General features: G+C 44.7%; 1 protein-coding gene across 1 annotated transcript; it reads left to right on the forward strand.

The window, feature by feature from the left end:
• The first annotated feature begins 11,617 nt into the window (after positions 1–11,617).
• Positions 11,618–12,849, forward strand: LOC123416977 (NADH-ubiquinone oxidoreductase chain 4-like). The gene has a single exon (XM_045106835.1). The coding sequence runs from the start codon at positions 11,996–11,998 to the stop codon at positions 12,521–12,523; it is 528 nt and encodes a 175-aa protein (XP_044962770.1). The 5' UTR covers positions 11,618–11,995; the 3' UTR covers positions 12,524–12,849.
• The last annotated feature ends 4,052 nt before the right edge of the window (positions 12,850–16,901 follow it).

Raw genomic sequence — 16,901 nt, forward strand, 5'->3', positions numbered from 1 at the left:
CTCAAGCGTTTGAAATAAACAAAAGGCTCTTGAGATTTCTGGAAAAGAATCGTCAATGTTTAGTTGAGTGTGGGCTTCTTTTACCAAATGCTCTGGCTCGCGTGAATCCGACAGAAGCCTCAGACATATTGAGGGAGTGCTACTTCAATAACGTCAAAGGTATTAAGAATGCTTGTAGCTATAACATACTGTTAAATAAATTATGAAAACAGGTGCAGCAGGCTAGTTATGAAGATTTTTTAATAAGACTTGCGTCAGCATACGAAGGTTATCAATTCTATTTGCCAGCATTCATGGACTTCCGTGGTAGAATCTACCGTTCAGGTGTATTGCATTTTCATGAGCGTGATTTGTCAAAAAGTTTATTACTCTTTTCTGCCGATCATCCTCAACCTCAAGCACAAAACCACCTGTCGGAAAAAAAGAATCTCAGTCAACACTTAGCATGTGCTGCAGCCTTTAAGTATCAAAAGTTCTCGAACTTAGATGATGCCCTTAAATGGTATAACGAACACCAGACTGAAATGTTTACTTCGGACGAAAGTTTCATTCAATTTGCTGCGCAAGCTAGTGATCCATTTTTTTTCATAGCCAAGATCCTTTCTCAGGATGAAGGAGTGAGTAATTATCATCAGGTTCCAGTGACCCAAGATGCGAGTGCGAGTGCATATCAAATTATGAGTTATCTCTTGCTTAACTTAGAAATGGGTAGGAGAACGAATCTTCTTCCATCTTCAGACGGTAAAATCCAAGATGTGTACATGTGCTTGCGGGATGAGCTTAATAAATTCTTGGATACCAGATTGAATAATGTTAGTAGTAGTAATTAGAAGAAAAAACTCATAGATTCTATGTTAACCAGAAAGTTCGTCAAAGGATTGTTTATGCCACTTGTATATGGGAAGACAGTACTAACTTTTAGTTTCTAAAGATGTTACCCATATGAGAATAAGTAGAAACATGATTCATAATTGCATGAAAATGAAGAATGAACGAAGACAAAGAGAACAGGGTTGTATCTAATTGTACTAATATTGGGATTAAGTAATTTCTGCTTTGCTAGATCATGCCATCATCCATCTTGACTTTTGTTGAGTTGCCTAGGCTAGCTTCGCTCACACCAAACTCATAGTGCTGCCACAGGCATCAGTTCAATCGATCCTGCTACAGGGAATCGGCACTCTCTTTTTTTCTTTTTCTTTTTCTTCCCCTTCGGCTTCTTAGACCCCTTATTTTGATTATCTGTAAAGGTTATATTATCTTTAGGGGTCATTTATATATTAGAGGTATAATCTTTGGGATTCTTGTTGGTAGGTTGGGGCACCTCTTTGTTGACCATTGGGGGTGGTGTAACTGGGTGCATAACAGCTTCCTCTGGATGCTTATCATCAGCTGACTTCGAGATTATCTCTTCACGCAGTTTATAAAATGCTGACTCCAGACTCGCAATATACTGATCTTTTTCTTGATCTTTCTTACGCAGTATAGCCATTTCTGACTCCAGACGTGATATATGCAGATCCCTTTCTTTTGTATTATTCTGAAGTATAGCTATTTCTGACTGCATACTAGCATTTATCTCCTGCAAATTCTTTCATTCATATTTTAGAATAGTGCTTTCTTCTCCACCAAAGTATATTATATACTTAGGTTCAGTATCAACCCATTTATTTTTATTATCAAACACAGGGTTCCTTTTGTTATCTACTTGGATTCCAATGTTAACTTGTAAGCATTTTTTAGCTATTTCCAGTGTGTGCCAATCTATTCTGAATGAAGATTCCACGGTGCCCTGCTTAGTTCGAGACAGATCGGCGTATTGTGAGACAAACCATTCATAATCAACCAAGTCTTTCTAGACCCTTGTGCTTTAGAATTATATCACCAGTGGGTGTAAGTAACGTATAACTTTTTGGTGCTAAGAAGTATGCATTCTTTTGGTGCTAAGAAGTATGCATTCTTTACAATGTGCTCCTGTTTTAACTTACCCAATTCCATAGATGAGATTTCATCTTCAGGAAGAGGATTTCCTAGAATAGCTCCTTCTGTATCTGTGTAGTAACAGTCAGGTCTGCTAATATATTGGTACATATGAATACGAGCACATGCTGTAATAGCCGCTGAGATTTGAACAGCTGTGTTAGTAGGAAGATTCCAGTCAGATGAGTTGTCAACATGTCCTGTTTTGCTATTCTAACTGACCATATAGTAATGATCGCTTAGCATGTCACCTGAGATGAAATTGGAGTTCTGTATCAAATACTCATATCGTTCCTTTTTGCATACCTCCGTTATAGTACTTTCCGGATTTCTAAAAAATCTACCGTATAGCGAGTTCATGAGAATCTTGTAAACATATGCCATAGCATCGTCACCACTTTTCTTAGCTTCTTGTCTGCTGGCGAAGAGGTCTGACACAAAGCTTTCGAAAGGACTAATCATCTCCTCAAACAAGTAACCCCTGAGTGGTATAATCTGGTAACCCAAATCGCGGGCATACTTCAGCTCTTCGCTGTAATATACACCCAAAAATTTCCCCGTTGGGAAAAGTAGTGTATTATTTTTCTTTTTGTATGGCAAGAATGGGCGAGTAATAGTAGTAGGACAAACAACATAAGCCTTTTCCAATAAATTTATTGAGCCCGAAGCATCACACCAGCTAAAAGACGGATATCTTGTTCCATATAATCCAACAATTGGGCCCTATTATCCTTCAGAGAAGACACTTGAACCTCGTCATGTGCTATTGACCCTTTTGAACCTAAGTGCGGACATAAAGTCTTAGCCAATGTTTCTAGACTATTAGGGAGTAGAGTGTAGGAATCTCGTAGATTGAACAACAATTGATTCCGCCCAGATGGAGTAATCCTAGAAACAGATAACTGGTAAAGCTTATTGTTCCTCATCAGAGGTTTAATGGAGTACTCGACCATATGAGTTGCTAAAAACTTCATTAAGAGAATACCATCGAATCGTGAGAAATTGTGAAAGTAAACGGTTTTCACGTCATTGTGTTTAGATACCAGTTGGGCTATACGCTCTATAAATTCTACCAACATTTTTTTACTCCTTTCTTCAAAGGAAGGTAATATAAAATTGTATTCCTCACTAAAATATGTGTCTATTTGATCATCTATGTCAATGGGTAGAAAAGCCCGCCCTATAATCTGAAGTAGTCTTCGACTAGGTATATAAAATGGATAAAAAGAAAGAAGGGGAGGAGAGGAGATAGATGCATTTCACTAGGCGTATATGATATTGGAAAGAATGGAATCGAGTAAGCTTAGGCCAACCGATAAGTCATCTTTGTGTAACTTCCCATATGCCTACTTCTAAGCTAAAGTAAGGAAATAGGGTGAGATAAGCAAGAATGAGCCGAACGAAGACGTAAGGTTTGTTTAGATGTAGTCTTTGTGCTTTTCAAGTTGCTTCTTGCGAAATCAACTAAGTTCGAAAAAGCCATGCCCAGGTTTCCGGGAGTTTAGATAAGATATGTCAGCTGTTGGAGGATCAATATTATCCGGGGGATCCATATATTATGAGGGAGTATAGAGAGGGGGTCTAGAGATAGTACAGTCTGTAGTGAACCTATTCATTAAATGGACTTTTCCCTTACCTCTCATCAGCTTCCCTTTCCCTCGCCGGTGCAGTGCCATCTGGATACCTCATAAATAAATCAAGCAGGCCGGCTAGTAAGCGATCCCGAGGGGCTATCTTCTCTCCCATGCTGGTGCCTTGCTTAACTCAAGTATAAAGTGGAAATTAAAGCCAAAATCCGGGGTGATAAAATTCCATTTGAATCTTGAGATCCAAGAAGAAGGATAGCTTCATGAGTTCGTTCTGACTCCTAGCTTAGCTGGAAAGCTTTTGCTTGTATCTGGCAGTGGGTGTAACATCCATCATACTCAAACAGAAGAAGGTTTGCTTATCTAGCTCCAAGGCAGTTATAATCATTTACAGAACCTGGGTTTGCACCTACTGAGGAGGAGAAAGGGCCGACGACCCATACTAGAACTCCAAGATAAGATCTTTCAGTCGATCAGACGGCCGAGGCCTTTAATAAGGTCTGGTTGTGCCAACGAGTTCTTCTAGTTATGAATCGCCGTAGGGAGGTAGCATTACATTTGTATTAGCAAAATAGAGCTCCTCATAGAAAAGAATGGCGAAGAAAGTGTTAGAGTACTTTCTTTCTGTTCAGTCCTGGAACTTATTCTTTTCCGATCGACCTATCAACAGTAGCGATCATACCCCGTCGAGCGAGTTAGGAGCTGCTCACAAAGAAGGCCGAAACCAGATGAGATGGCCGAAGCAGATACCAGAGAATAGGTTCCTTCACCGAAGTCTACTTTATTTTAGAATTCAAATTCAATTGATGCCGCACAGGCTGACCATTTAAAATAGGTGGAAACGGGAGACTGGAGAAGATGATCACACTTTGGAAGAGAGACAGTCGCGTACCTGCCCCGGGAGGGGGCTTTTGTTCGATATTGGATGGAGTATGGCTGGAAGGTCAGCCTAGCTAGTCTTGTCAATCGGCCCTGACCCATCAAGCTATTCAGCAGCAATCCAGCCAGACTACTTTAAAGGGTGCCACTAGACTCTGACAGAAACATAGCCCTATGACAAGGATACCCATCATTCCTATTCAAGGACTGGTCCAATTCTCTTCATTCACCATATTTAAGGGGATGCTTGGGGGCCCATGACATCCTTCCTAAACAGGAGCTATTGATCCAACACCTGAGCCATATTTATTGCGAGGAGCAATCCGGTTGCTAAAAGAGGAAGAGCTTCTAAGTTCGAGTCCTGATCCCGAGATCAATGGGTTTCCACTTATGCCCGGACCGGAAGTAGCATATATGAATTAAAGGGAGATCTAATCAACCGAGCTGGGTGAGGATTCTGAGATTATGTATTGGTCATTGGCTACAGGTGAATATAATTAGGTTCGCTGATCATCCAATATGACCCGCATCAGGTCGCGCATTAATTAAGTGGTGGGCTATACAAGTGGGAAAGTACGGGCAGTTGCATGTTTCCTTTGTTTCAAAACAATGTTAAAAAGGCGGGTGTGATGAAGTTGGGAGGAGGGGGCAAGGTATATAGAATGTGAACAATGGGTGGAAATCGGAGAATAGTGCCAGAACAGCCGTTGCACAAATATGAGAAATCAAGGGTTGTGGATGGTGGAAAGTATCGAGTTGTTCTAGTTCCTGGCCTTGGTGGTTGGCCCATGCCCGAGGGATACTATGGCGCATCTCTTTCTGCGGGAACTAAACAAGTTGCCAATAATAATAGATATCCCATAATACTTTAGGGCAAATCCGGGACGGGATATTCCTCGATTACAGAGGCAGCAGTTGCGGGCTCAGGTGCTGGTGTGGCTAAATCTACATCAATAGCAGGATCAGGATACGATGCTTACTCGAAATCAATATTCCCCGGTTTCTTACGAGATAAGATATGTATGCCGGTCCAACTAAAGGAAGGGTGGTTTTGAGCTTGGGTTTCAGGCGCCGGGCTTTTCTACTGATGAAGTGCGGTGCGCATCTAAAAGAGTGGAATATCCCGTTCTGCTATCAAAGAAAGAATCGAATCCGCCGCTTGTTTTTCTAGCTATCAAGCCAGCCGCGTTTTTCTTGTACTCTCTAGCTATACGTCTAGCTGAAGCGCTGCCGTGGCACTTGCTGCATCCTAACTTCTCTTATGTCTGGGTCTGGGTAAGCACCGGCACAAGCAAAGCCATGCTTTTTTGCAAAAACGAAAAAAGAGAAATAGAAAGCCAAGGCCGAGCTTAAGAGGTGTCCACTAAATCTTTCCTGTTGTTGCGCGGGATCAAAGAGATTCTTTCTAATAGAATGGGCCAGTCAAGGTACTGGATAGATGCCAGAATCGGTAAAGGAACCCTTTGGTGAGCTGTCTTCTTCCACTAACAACTCATTTGGGTTCAGTTCCATCCTTGAATTGGATAAAGTCGCAAGCTTCAGAAAGATACTTCGCAGTTTCGGCATGGCAGTGAAGCGAAAAGAGGTTATTATCGTTCGTATAGGGTTCTCCATTACTCGACAGGTTCCGCGCTCAAGATGCATTTTTAGCTGTCAAGTTAAGAAGGAGGTTTTCCGCATATGGCGATGGGTTGTGAAATCATTGGAGCTATCTCAGGTAGCAGACAACGAAACTCTAGGGAAGTTCAGTGCAGTCAAATCTATTGATAGCCTGTACGGGCACTGGGTCCCTCAAATGGCGCATAAGTTCAGAGGGGTTATTTATGCTTTGCTTTAGGCAAATCTGCTATAGCTTTTGGGCTTTCGTACATAATTTGACAAGAGGAGTTCTTCATCGCTTGAGGGCGGGATACTACACACACTTATAGTATAGTACGTTTCTATTGAGGTTGAGGCTTTAGACTGGGGTCAATAACCTTGGTTCATAGCTGACCTTTCCTCGCTCTAAGTTCAGTTTAGCATTCTATCTTACGTTGGCATGGGAGGAACTACTTAAAGCCGGGTATCTTCTTTAGAATACTAACTAGTTTCAAGTCCTTTGCGGGTCGTAAAAGTGCCGAGTCTTCCCTGATAGGAATCGAAATCACTTCTTCTGCTGGAACTGGATCGCAAGAAGAAGGAATGGCAGGACGCATGGAAGGAATGGAACTAGAACAGGCCAATGGCCTGCAACTGGAACAGAATGCGCAGTTTAGCAAGGTGAGTACTACTCTCAAGTCCAATCAAAGCTTTGAAACTCACTTCCCAGAAGAGCTCACTTTTCTCTTTTCCTAAGAGTCACCCATACTACAACGCACACGGAAGATATGGCTTCAATCCACTATACTATGGATTTCCGTTTTGGCAAGCCAATAACAGCCAGCTTCTTTCTAGCAACCTGGGAGGTGGGATTGACTCTATCTTTGGTAGCTCTACTAGTCTTAAGTCGATAAGAAATGTTTCCCGTTGTCCTTCCTTGAATGAGGTAAGTTGTCAGTGTGATATACAATAGGGTAATTGAGTGTAGCAGCAAACCATCCCCCCAAATGCGCGAAAGAACTCATCCACGGAACGAGGGCCACAGGTTCGTGCAAAGGAACACTCCTTTTGAAAAAGAAATATGTGCATTGGTTTCTACTCTCATTATTGCAGCCTATTTTGAGAATGGTTGTAGTATCGCAGAAAGGAGCTGGTTCTAGTATCAGGCGTTACGGCTTCAAGATAAGAAACAAAGAAGTGGTGCCGACTTGCCTTGTGCATACCTTGCTGGAGAGTCAAGGGAAGTGAACGAGGATGGTGGATCTGGTAACATTTCCTAGAGTCCTTGCTGGCAGGTGATGGGCCTCTGTTAGAAGAAGGAAAGGTAGCGTGTACGGGTGCAGTTGTCTGTCTTCTATTTTGATCGAGCACTTTCTCCGTTATACGAGCATGCAATTCCTCAAGAAATCAATCAACTCCTTAGCGAAAACAATGATGACTAGTTTTCCAACTTCCAACTCAACTATATGTGGTGTGGCTCAAACTCACAAATAAGGGTCATCAACCCTAGTCATTGACAAGAGGACTGGTGCGTTGCTTATGGCCAGGAAGTGATCTTACTGAAACTCAAAGAATATGGATTTCTTGGGTAAAACCTTCTCATTGATCGGGTATCAGCATCCCCAAGGCTACGAAAACGTTTCTACTCCCTTTCCCTTCCCAACGTCATATCTTTCTTCGACAAGAAGGAAAAATCACTCTCTATCTAAATGATAGAACCACTGGCACGGTACCTTTCACATTGGTAAGTCAAATCCTGGTGAAGACATCACGAGCAATGACACGACGACATCATCTCCACTTCGTAGCCCATCGGTCTTCATTCATTGAAGCCAGGGCATTGACTGACTTTCAGCGATCGCTATAAGAAAGACATAAAAAAAGTTCTCCTAAACCTGTTCCTTTCCGTTACTACTACTTGGAATTGGAAGTCTAGGAGCAGGACTAACCTTTTTCTTTCGTTTAAATAAAGTCGAGATGTAGCTTTCTCTATCTCAAGAAATTATTCCACCTCCATTCATTGGAGAACAAAGCGTTATCTGATTAGATCCTTGCTTCAAACTCAACCGAATCAAGTTTCAAAAATAGATGTGGAAGAGGCAAAGGGAAGAGCGGGGTTGCCGAATTGTTTCTCAGAGCCGGACGAAACATCTATCTCTATTTACAATACCCTTACCCCCAAGAAAACTTTGTCGAAAAAGGTTGTCATCGTAATAGGGATTGCACCTCAACATGGCAGCCCTCAATTCTGCCAATTGTGTGTGACTTGTACTCTTCTAGGCTTCCTCTTTGCCTCAAGTGATTAAACTCATCAACTACACCAACCACATTTCTTACCTCAAACCTCTCTACAATCTCTTGAATTCACTCTTGCCAAGATACTTGTCCCCTATTCACTAAGAAACTGTTGTACCAGCTTTCAGCTCTCCCCCTAAGGTGCATAGCCGAAAGTTCTACCTTGTACCAATCCGTAACTTGGTACACCGAAAAGTAATGTTCACACTTTTGTATCCAAGACCTGGCCCCTTCAAATATTGGAAAAGAAACTCTAGGAGGTTGATGTATCTGCTGCCCATATTGATATTGATTTTGCGGCCTTTGTTCTTGCAGGTATTGGTACGGGTCATGCTGTTGAGTTGGAAGCGGTTGGTTAAGGTAAGTATATATTGGCACTTCTGGTTTCATGGAATTTCCAGCATAGGGCAAAAGTATTGGTTGGGAAAATTGGATATTTGGTATTGAATTGGGTCTTGGTTGTGGTGGTGGACCGTTTCACTGGCTCATTTCATTCCTCTATCTCACCCTTTTAGCTGTATACCCTATCTTGTATCCAGTAGTAAGTCTACTCTTCTTACCCCCTCTCCTCTACCTTTTGTGGCCCATCTATTAGCTTTTTGACCATCTTTGAGTCATAGCGAGACGGCTCTATCTCTTTTCACAAGTACAGCCGTAAGTACAGTTGCGGGCGTCAACGATCAGCAGTACTGAGCTACGGAAAGTCTATCGAATTATAGCTACGGAAAGTCTATTGAAAGGACCTAATCAAAGGCTACTACAGCTATAACTGACCCGCCTATGGAATCTATTGGCTCGGCTGAACCGACATGAAATGAAAGAGAGGAAGGCGGAAGCTATTGGCAAATAGAGGGGGGATGTTCTCCGTGTCTTTTAGCCCTCACTAGATGACAACTTGCTTACTTTTCACTTCTTCTTAAGCTTGGCAGACTAGTTCCTGACTGACTTGATAGTGCGATGAGCTTGTTTGGTCTTGCTATATATCAGAATATCATCAAAGAATACCAAAAGGTATTTCCGGAGCAAAAACATGATTCATTAAAGATTGGAAGGTAGCAGGTGCATTAGTGAGTCCAAATGGCATCACTAAGTATTCATAATGACAAAAATATGTCCTAAAAGCTGTTTTATGAATGTCTTCTCTTCTCATTCTTATCTGATGATAACCTGATCTCAAATCAAGTTTGGAAAACAGTTGTGCACCATGTAGCTCATCTAATAGATCCTCAATGACAGGAATATTGAATTGATTTTCTGCACTTAACCCGAAAGCAAGTTTGAAAACAAGACCTGCTCTGTGAAGTGATGGAAGTAGTGAAGGTTTAGGCTTCGGATCTGTGAAGTTCAGGTTTTGGAGTAGAGGTCAGAGGCTAGTGCGGGTAGCCCTGTCGGAAACTAGAAAGAAGAGGCTGATGCACCTGCCCGGCGGTGGGTGGGTTCAGCTCGATCAACTGGGATAGGAGTTTTTTCTCTATCTTGCTCCATGGTGTTCAAGCAGTGCGTCCAGAAAGCTGTGATTCATGGGAGGGAGCAGCTTCAATAGCTTTGGCTGTGAAAACTCTTGGTCTTGGAGCATCAGTGTCATCAGTTCACCCAAGATCAGCAGGACAAATAACTACTAGGTTTGTGCCAGAAAAGCGTCTTGCGTGACGGGGAAAGAGTGGAAAAAGAAAGAGATTCATCAGCTATGGAATCTGACAGGTATCGGTATTGAACAGAGGGGGCTGTTCACAAAGCATCCCATGGATGGTAATGGTGCTTCCCCAGCTGCTGTTCCTACTCCTTTGGCTGGTGCCAAATCAGGTGACTTTGAAGTTGAAGCTTGCCCGCAGAACGATGTAACCATGCTGGTAGTACTATGATTGCCTTAGAGCGCAGATGTCTCTGTCCCTAGGAACGTGATGCTTAGGTGCGAGGTGAAACACAAGCAGGAGATCGAGAAAAGAAATCATACGGATTGCAACCTACAGATGAAGAATCTGCTTCATTGTTCCCACCATCTATATCAGATGTTTAATAAGAATAGGAATCGAATAAGCTGCTGATTGACTGAGGAAGCATTTGAAAAGAAAGGAAGGGTGATGCTTGTTAAACAAAGCTGCGTGTGGGGCCGCCACGTATAGCTGTAGTTTCTGCTGTAGCATCGGTTATTTCCGTTATTGCTGTAGTAGCATCGGTTATTGCTCAGGTTACGAATGACCCAATCTATCTATGGCAACCACCCCTACTTTTAGTAGATGGAGATGCGCACCTAGAAAAGACGGATGAAAGAGAACCTGCCCTTCTGACTTCTTCTCTTGTCTGTCCTTTACGCAAAGCGATCTATGGTCTCAACAAGCCCCGATAGCGTCGGTTTTTGAAGTTCAGCACAGTGGTTATGTTATCCAGGCAGGGTTTGCTCGGAGTGATCATGATTCGGCCATGTTCGTATCAGTTTATCCTCGAGGACGTGCTATTCTGTTGTTGTATGTTGATGATATCAAACTGACTGGTGATTACTCCGTTACCATATCGCTGATCAAGTGTCGCCTTCATCAATTATTTGCTATGAAGGCGCTGACGCGCCCTAAGCCTTTTCTTGGCTTGGAGGTCGCACATTCTCCTCGTGGATATTTGGTATCTCAGATCAAATAACGTCATGACTTGATCACTCGAGCTCAACTCAATGATGAGAAGACTGTTGACACTCCCTTGGAGCTTTACGTTAAACTCCGTCCGACTGATGGCTCACCATTATCTGATCCGACGCAGTACAGACAGTAGGTCGGCAGTTTGGTTTATCTGACGATCTCTTGCCCAGATGGCTTTTCCTAAGAAAGTCAGCCTTTCATGGCTGCCCCCCGGTCAGTTCACTTTGCAGCAGTTCATCGGATTCTTAGATATATTCGAGGTACCTTTTCTCGAGCCGTCCTTTTTTCCGTCATCGTCTTCTTTAGAGTTGCGTGCAACTACTGATGCCGATTGGGCCTTCAGATAGGTGCTCAACTACAGGCTTATCTATTTTATGGGGAGACGAGACACTATCTTGGATGAGATAAAAGCAATAGACAGTTGCTCCTTCCACTGCCGAAGCGGAGTACCGTGCCATGGCACACTACTAGATAGATTGTATGGCTCCGTTGGTGACTTTCTGATCGCGGGTTTCATTTGAAAAACCCCAACGCCATTCATCTTGCGTCAAATCCGGTCTTTCATGCAAGAGTTTCATTTTTGGCCGCTACTACGTTCGTCGAAAACTTCTTGATGGCACCATCATCTCATTACCTTATTTTTTCCCTTCGACTTCGGCTATGACCAATGCCCCACCTAGCTGAATAGGCGTAACAAAGCTACCTGAAAAAGGCAAGGTGCACCTTAGATTGAAATCGACAAATTTCGTTTTGCCAGATGGATTCTTTAGAAAGATTCCCGGATAAAGTTCAGTATAATATTTAGTTAGAATCTAAATAAAGGCGCATACGTGGGCGGGCAGGGGGCCCCACTACTTCTTCATTCAGGGGGGGGGGCTAGCCTCATGACTTCCCACTGGGCGAGGGGTGCACCTAACCCACCTACTCACTCATCAATTACGGTGTTCAGCTGACTTGCACAGAAAGACCCCTATTGTTTAGTAATTTGGCGCCCCATCTTTTGATTGACTGTTGTCAACTAATCTTTTCAATGTTCAATTCTACTCTATGTTAGAACATTTCTGTGAATGCTATTTCGATCTAAGTGGTCCTATTCTCTGTCCCGTGCTAGGAAGCATTACTCCTCTTTTCATTCCAAATTCTTCAATAAGACCGATACGATTGATTGGTCTGTGCGTTTCTCTTATTACTTTTTTGTATCCCCCTGTTCCTCGGATACAATTCGATCCTTCTACGGCCAAATCTCAATTTGTGGAAAGCCTTCGATGGCTTCCTTATGAAAACATCCATTTGTATATGGGTATAGACGGTCTTTCATTATTCTTCGTGATATTGACCACATTTCTGATCCCTATTTGCATTTCAGTGGGTTGGTCTGGTATGAGAAGTTTTGGGAAAGAGTATATTACAGCATTTCTAATTCGTGAATTTCTAATGATCGCCGTGTCCTGCATGCTGGATCCTCTACTATTCTATGTTCTTTCCGAAAGCGTGCCAATCCCTATGTTGTGCGGAGCTGAGCATCTTCTATTCGCTGGGATCAAGCTTTTCCTCTGCAGGGGCCTTGTGCAGTAAACCCCCTACGGGCGGTCCCCCGTCGTCGTAAAGTAGTAAAGGTCCCCGCGAAGCTTTCGGGAAGAGGGGTAGTCTTGTGCGTAAGCATAGCATTTCTGGTCGAACCACCGAACCACACATCTTTTTTTGGTGGGAGGGTACTCCGAGTAGTGGGTACCTCGTAGGACCTCGACCCGCCTACTCAGGTCTTGTATGGATATGCAGGAAGGGGTGCTCCTAGGTGTGTGTAGGGGGTGTGTTTGTTCGCGAGAATGGATTCCTCGTCAAGTCAGGGGGGGTGTGGACACACTTGCGCGAATTCGGGTAACGGCTACAAGGGATAAAAATAAAGGAAACTGTACCCGACCAGGGATGGACGTAAACTCGTAAGCTACCGAGGGTAGGGATAATCGTCCAGGTCTTATTTCAAAAAAAAAAAGCCGCCCCGCCACTGCAGGCAGGTTAGTTCCTCTGTCGTTGCCGGAGAGTTCTTGGCGAAGAGACCTTAGGATAAGTTGCTAAAACAAACGGAGGGGAGGATCGACCCGTTCAGTAGAATTCCGAAGAAAGACTGTTGGCAGCAGGTGGAGACATTTCTTTGGCCCCCTTCCAAATAAATGCGGGCAGGGTAGAGCTCGGCAGAGGGTTCGAGAATAGGGTAGGGTTTTTTACGGTCGGGTCCCCTACCACTAGTCCGGCTAGCCTTCTTTCGGGCAGGAAGCAGGCCTAAACGACGGGCGGGCATCTCCCGCTACGCAAGCAGCATTGTTCGCCACCACCCGAGAAGCAAAAGATTCGAGAGTCAAGGCGGAAAAGACAAGCATAGTGGTCTAATGACAAGGGCCGACGACGGAAGCTCGGGACGGAGCCGTATGATGCGGAAGTCTCACGTACGGTTCCCTGAGAAGGGAGTGGCTACCCACTGGAGCTTCGACCAACTACCACCGGTCAATTCCGCTTTGGGGCCACCCCTGACTCTACCATCATTATAGGGGTATGGGGTTCGAGACAAAGAAAGATCAAGGCAGCATATCAGTTTTTCCTATATACTTTACTTGGATCCGTTTTTATGCTATTAGCTATTCTGTTGATTCTTCTCCAAACAGGAACCACCGATTTACAAATTTTATTAACCACTGAATTTAGTGAGCGGCGCCAAATCCTTCTATGGATTGCTTTTTTCGCCTCTTTTGCCGTCAAAGTGCCTATGGTACCAGTTCATATTTGGTTACCCGAAGCCCATGTAGAGGCACCTACGGCTGGATCCGTCATCTTGGCTGGAATTCTTTTAAAATTGGGAACCTACGGGTTTTTAAGATTTTCAATACCCATGTTTCCCGAAGCGACACTTTGTTTCACTCCTTTCATTTATACTCTAAGCGCGATTGCTATAATATATACTTCCTTGACCACTTTAAGACAGATCGATCTTAAGAAGATCATTGCCTACTCCTCAGTAGCCCATATGAATTTGGTGACTATTGGTATGTTTAGTCGGGCGGCGGCCGTTAGGTCACCTATTTTGAGTTATGGACACACAAGCAAGGCCAAAACATGTGTGCCGGGCGTGCGACCCATCAACCTACTAGCAATAGGGGAGAAAACTTAGCATGTCGCAACAAAAGCGTCGATTCGAGGCGTCAGCAAAACACCGCCGTCTGTTCCTAAAACAAAACCCCTTAGCGCCCCGGGACGGGAGTGGGGGACGGCCCTACGCAGACAGCAGCAGCACCGGCTCTACGAAGTCCGAATCGAATCTTTCGGTTGGCTTTCCCGTGAATAAGAATTGTTGGGCGCGGCGAAGCGAGCGCTTCTAGCTGTTTCGCTTGCTTCTTTCTTATTGTGGCGGCTATTATGGCGTGGCTGAAATGAACGAAAAGCGAGATGATTCAAATCGATTGATAGATGGCCTGATCTGTTCTGATAGATCGAAAGGTTTTCTATCAATAATAAGGGTTGACCTCTTTCTATCTATTGATGATACAAGATATCTATCTATTCTGGATCCATCAGAAAGAAATCGATATGTATCTGATTTTTTCTACATCGTATGTAGAGCGCCCAAGCGTTTGGCCAGCTCAGTTCTATTATCCATCGGTCCAATGCACTGGCTCATCTCATGGAGGGAAAAAGCAAATGTAGTTAGTTGTCTTGTTGTTGTTCGCCGCCTCGACACATTCCCCGGCATCGTCCCACACAGAAAGAAAGAGCGTGGAGCCCCGGCCCGACCTGTAAGTCCGCTAACGTAAAGCGAGGAGTTGAGCCTGAACTGGCGAACCGAAGTCACTTTCGTAACCATACTTCCTACAGCTAACACGTGTCCAGTCCAGCGGGAACGCGAAGCGCAAACGAACGTGAGCTGCTATACCGAATCCCCCGCTGGCCATCGGGGACCTAGTGGTAAGGCCATGATCCGCAGGGGAAGGGATCACTCATTCTTCTATTGGGGACAGGTGCACGAACGACAACTCCAAACGTCAGACATCCGCCGCCTATACCTACCGTTTAGGTGGCACCAGCGAGATCCAGCTAAGGTAAGGAACTTCGTGTCGCGGCTGCTCCACTCCGCTGCGGTCTTTTGAACTGAACTTCGTTGCCTTCCCGCGCGCGAAACGAATGGGCGCTGTGTCGTGGGTCAGTTTTGGGGCGGGGGGGCAGAGAGAGACCAGAAGAATGATTCATTTGGATCGACGAGCCATTTCGCGAATCAATAGAATGTCTCTCTATCCATATCTATTCTATCTTTATATGACGGGCCATAAAAAAAAGAAGTATTTATTTTATGGCATGCGGGATGATCGCGCCTAGTAGCCACATATCAGCTGCGCTCAATATGCGGGATTTCCGTTGGATCAGATCTTTCGCTTTGACGAATTTGGACCTAGCGAAAAGGACTCTAAGCCTTCGCGCAAACAAGCAAAGTAGAAGCAAGACGAGGAAGCGGAGCTGTCGTAAAAGCAGTAGCTTCCCCCGACAATATACAATACAACAGTAGCGACCATGAATAAAAAAGCCCCTAGTTTAACGAGTTCGCTGCTTTTCCCAGGCCGGAGAAGGGCAACTACTTATTGATTGATCGCCTTTCTTTGATATGTGTTCAATTTAGTACAATACAAACTACAACTAGATCAAAGCGGAAGGGCCACTCACTATAGAAGCTATAACTAGAAAAGCCCTAGCCAATAGTCTAGTTTAGTAGTCGGCCAAACCCCCATGCTCACGACATGTTCTTGATATTGATTGAGTTGGAGGGAGTCAGAGACTACCACGGAATCCTTCCATAGTCACCCCGGTGACCTTCGTCACCAAAGCGTCACGACAGTTTCCAAGACCCCTCATATAATCTCCAGTGGGGATCAGTCGGAGCACGTAGGAATGCCGACCACTACATAAGCCGCTGGCGGAGAAAGCTCGAAGAGCTTCCCTTCATTCGCTTCGCGGGAGTCGCACACAGCACATAGCTGGAAGTCAGAGGGCCCGTACTACCTGCCTAACCCTTCGCTCCGAGGGACCGTAGAACGGAAAGCGCCTTCTAAACAACTCGGCAGAAGGGAAGGGGCCTATGTATTTGCATGACCCCTGCGGATTTGACCCTACCTACACCCGGAGCCAATCCCCTAGCGGTCCTGCCACCACGCCGCAGAACAGGAGCTCGTGTGGAACCTTGGATTTCTGGCGTAACAGCGGTGGAAGGTATCAAAATATTACGGCCGCATAACATAGTATATACGCTAAGGTCGGCCAAAATATGGACACCCGAAGGGCCCGGCGCGCACAATCCTATCCTATCCGAGCCCGTCATTGCATGCACTTCGGACAGCCGTCCGTAGCATCATAAAGAGCACCTCCCTTTCGAGGTACCCAAATGGAACGGTCTTTATTTGTGTTGTTGGTTGGTCTTTCTCAACGTGGTCTATAGCACGAAAAACCATTCTTTACAAGATAGGGCCGTTCACATGAAAGAAAATAAAAAATCCATTCTTCATGGTCGGGCGCATTTCTCCAAATCCTCCAGGATCACAAGTGGAACGCTAAGCAAGGGTGGGGAGGCTGCGAGCTCCGCGTCGAACAGAAAGAAGCAAGCAGGGGGTGTTGCCGTAGCGCGCCGGAGAGCAAGCGTAGGCAACCAAACTAAAAAAGGCTACAAAAGTAGCTAGCTAGCGTTTTTAAGCTGGCTGCCTTTTCTAGCGCGCGTACTCTTCTGTGGAGTCGCACGGAACGAGCCTTGTCTTCCCTCCAACGACTAGCTCCCTTTTCTTGTTCCGGTCACCCTTCTCTTGCCGTGGAAGGACTTTTGCCTGTGGTGTGGTCCAACCCGTGGGCGGAGTCGCCCTCATCCCCCCATTGCTCAGTGCTCCCTGCAGCTTCGCTGGGCTTTACCCGCGTGGGCGCGGGCTTC

Source organism: Hordeum vulgare, unplaced genomic scaffold, assembly GCF_904849725.1.
Source record: "Hordeum vulgare subsp. vulgare unplaced genomic scaffold, MorexV3_pseudomolecules_assembly, whole genome shotgun sequence".
NCBI classification, from domain to species: Eukaryota; Viridiplantae; Streptophyta; class Magnoliopsida; order Poales; family Poaceae; genus Hordeum; species Hordeum vulgare.

Bases quoted from the DNA above. Each gene is read 5' to 3' on its own strand.
- LOC123416977 (XM_045106835.1), top strand. From the start codon at position 11,996: ATGTTAGAACATTTCTGTGAATGCTATTTCGATCTAAGTGGTCCTATT.